We start from the raw sequence: 3,461 nt of genomic DNA, 5'->3' as shown, positions 1-3,461 counted from the left end.
TCAACAGGTCAGAATGATGTTTCCTTCCTGCTCTGTCTAACGAGAGGAGGAGTCAACAGGTCAGAATGATGTTTCCTTCCTGCTCAGTCTAACGAGAGGAGGAGTCAACAGGTCAGAATGATGTTTCCTTCCTGCTCTGTCTCAGTCTAACGAGAGGAGGAGTCAACAGGGCAGAATGATGTTTCCTTCCTGCTCTGTCTAACGAGAGGAGGAGTCAACAGGTCAGAATGATGTTTCCTTCCTGCTCTGTCTAACGAGAGGAGGAGTCAACAGGTCAGAATGATGTTTCCTTCCTGCTCTGTCTAACGAGAGGAGGAGTCAACAGGTTAGAATGATGTTTCCTTCCTGCTCTGTCTAATGAGAGGAGGAGTCAACAGGTCAGAATGATGTTTCCTTCCTGCTCTGTCTAACGAGAGGAGGAGTTTAAAGGAGTTTAAAGGTCAGAATGATGTTTCCTTCCTGCTCTGTCTCAGTGTAAATCAGACTGAACTGTAAACTGGGTGCAGGTTAACTAACAGACACAGAAGGACGCACATAAAGAAGTAGACATGCTCGCTGTACACGCACATAGAGAGGCATGCAGGTACTCACACACAGACATTACATGTTACCCAGATACACACACACAGACATGACATGTTACCTAGACTCACACACAGACATTACATGTTACCTAGACATACACACAGACATGACATTTTACCTAGACATACACACAGACATTACATGTTACCTAGACATACACACAGACATTACATTTTACCTAGACATACACACAGACATTACATGTTACCCAGACATACACACACAGACATTACATTTTACCTAGACTCACACACAGACATTACATGTTACCTAGACATACACAGACATTACATGTTACCTAGACTCACACACAGACATTACATGTTACCTAGACTCACACACAGACATTACATTTTACCTAGACATACACACATACATTACATTTTACCTAGACACACACAGACATTACATTTTACCTAGACACACACAGACATTACATGTTACCCAGACATACACACAGACATTACATGTTACCTAGACATACACACAGATATTACATGTTACCTAGACATACACACAGCCATTACATTTTACCTAGACATACACACAGACATTACATGTTACCTAGACATACACACAGACATTACATGTTACCTAGACATACACACAGACATTACATTTTACCTAGACATACACACAGACATGACATTTTACCCAGACATACACAGACATTACATTTTACCTAGACATACACACAGACATTACATGTTACCTAGACATACACACAGACATTACATGATACCCAGACATACACACAGACATTACATTATACCCAGACATACACACAGACATTACATGTTACCTAGACATACACACACAGACATGACATTTTACCTAGACATACACACAGAGATGAAGGCAAGTATACGTAGGAACACATACGCAAATACACACATGTCAGAGAGGCCATTTTACTTGACTAGCTGCTCTGATTATGTGTGTATGTGTGTGTGTGTGTGTGTGTGTGTGTGTGTGTGTGTGTGTGTGTGTGTGTGTGTGTGTGTGTGTGTAGGCATATATGTGTGTGTGTGTGTGTGTGTGTGTGTGTGTGTGTGTGTGTGTGTGTGTGTGTGTGTGTGTGTGTGTGTGTGTGTGTGTGTGTGTGTGTGTGTGCAGGCATATATGTGTGTGTGTGTGTGTGCAGGCATATATGTGTGTGTGTGTGTGTGTGTGTGTGTGTGTGTGTGTGTGTGTGTGTGTGTGTGTGTGTGTGTGTGTGTGTGTGTGTGTGTGTGTGTGTGTGTGTGTGTGCAGGCGTATGTGTGTGTGTGTGTGTGTGTGTGTGTGTGTGTGTGTGTGTGTGTGTGTGTGTGCATGTATATATGTGTGTGTGTGTGTGTGTGTGTGTGTGTGTGTGTGTGTGTGTGTGTGTGTGTGTGTGTGTGTGTGTGTGTGTGTGTGTGTGTGTGTGTGTGTGTGTGTGTGTGTGTGTGTGTGTGTGTGTGCAGGCGTATGTGTGTGTGTGTGTATTGTTCTCTTACTGCGTCTGCAGGAGGTGCCTCTGTATCCGGGGGCACACACACACGTCCCGTCCTCCGGTGAGCAGGAGCCTCCGTTCTCACAGGTACAGGAGTAGGAGCAGTCTGGGCCCCATCGGCCCTCCACACACACACTGTCACAGTTCACACCTGGAGGTAACATGGGGAACACAGCTCAGTAACTCATCTAACTGGGCAGATTCTGGGGCCCTCCTCATCTCATCAGAGTCTGGGCCCTCCCTCAGAGTCTGGGGGTCTCCATCAGAGTCTGGGCCCTCCCTCATCTCATCAGAGTCTGGGGCCCTCCCTCATCTCATCGGAGTCTGGGGCCCTCCCTCAGAGTCTGGGGCCCTCCTCAGAGTCTGGGGCCCTCCCTCATCTCATCAGAGTCTGGGGCCCTCCTCATCTCATCAGAGTCTGGGGCCCTCCCTCATCTCATCAGAGTCTGGGGCCCTCCCTCAGAGTCTGGGGCCCTCCCTCATCTCATCAGAGTCTGGGGCCCTCCCTCAGAGTCTGGGGCCCTCCCTCAGAGTCTGGGGCCCTCCCTCATCTCATCAGAGTCTGGGGCCCTCCCTCATCTAATCGGAGTCTGGGGCCCTCCCTCAGAGTCTGGGGCCCTCCCTCATCTCATCGGAGTCTGGGGCCCTCCCTCAGAGTCTGGGGCCCTCCCTCATCTCATCGGAGTCTGGGGCCCTCCCTCAGAGTCTGGGGCCCTCCCTCATCTCATCAGAGTCTGGGGCCCTCCCTCATCTCATCAGAGTCTGGGGCCCTCCCTCATCTCATCAGAGTCTGGGGCCCTCCCTCATCTCATCAGAGTCTGGGGCCCTCCCTCAGAGTCTGGGGCCCTCCCTCATCTCATCAGAGTCTGGGGCCCTCCCTCAGAGTCTGGGGCCCTCCCTCATCTCATCAGAGTCTGGGGCCCTCCCTCATCTCATCAGAGTCTGGGGCCCTCCCTCAGAGTCTGGGGCCCTCCCTCATCTCATCAGAGTCTGGGGCCCTCCCTCAGAGTCTGGGGCCCTCCCTCATCTCATCAGAGACAGAGAGACTGAGTGATAGTTAGCTTTCTCTCCTTCCTCTCCCCTCTGAGTGCCCCTTTCTAACCCCTATCGTCCAGGGAGAGACAGAACTGGAGAAAGATGGAGAAAGGTAGAGTCCCAGGGAGAGATGGAGAAAGGTAGAGTCATCAGGGAGAGATGGAGAAAGGTAGAGTCCCAGGGAGAGATGGAGAAAGGTAGAGTCATCAGGGAGAGATGGAGAAAGGTAGAGTCCCAGGGAGAGATGTAGAAAGGTAGAGTCATCAGGGAGAGATGGAGAAAGGTAGAGTCCCAGGGAGAGATGTAGAAAGGTAGAGTCATCAGGGAGAGATGGAGAAAGGTAGAGTCATCAGGGAGAGATGGA

General features: G+C 49.6%; 1 protein-coding gene across 1 annotated transcript in view; it reads right to left on the bottom strand.

The window, feature by feature from the left end:
• Window positions 1-2,213, bottom strand: part of LOC135534208 (multiple epidermal growth factor-like domains protein 11) — a gene marked incomplete at both ends in the record, with an annotated part of 23,140 nt that extends 20,927 nt beyond the window's left edge. The window contains one exon of the mRNA XM_064961299.1: window positions 2,067-2,213. Coding sequence (XP_064817371.1) covers window positions 2,067-2,213 — 147 coding nt within the window. The remainder of the gene's footprint in view (window positions 1-2,066) is intronic.
• Between the last annotated feature and the right edge of the window lie 1,248 nt (window positions 2,214-3,461).

This window comes from Oncorhynchus masou, unplaced genomic scaffold (assembly GCF_036934945.1).
Source record: "Oncorhynchus masou masou isolate Uvic2021 unplaced genomic scaffold, UVic_Omas_1.1 unplaced_scaffold_3135, whole genome shotgun sequence".
Taxonomy (NCBI): domain Eukaryota; kingdom Metazoa; phylum Chordata; class Actinopteri; order Salmoniformes; family Salmonidae; genus Oncorhynchus; species Oncorhynchus masou.
This window is presented reverse-complemented; position numbering and strand designations above follow the sequence as displayed.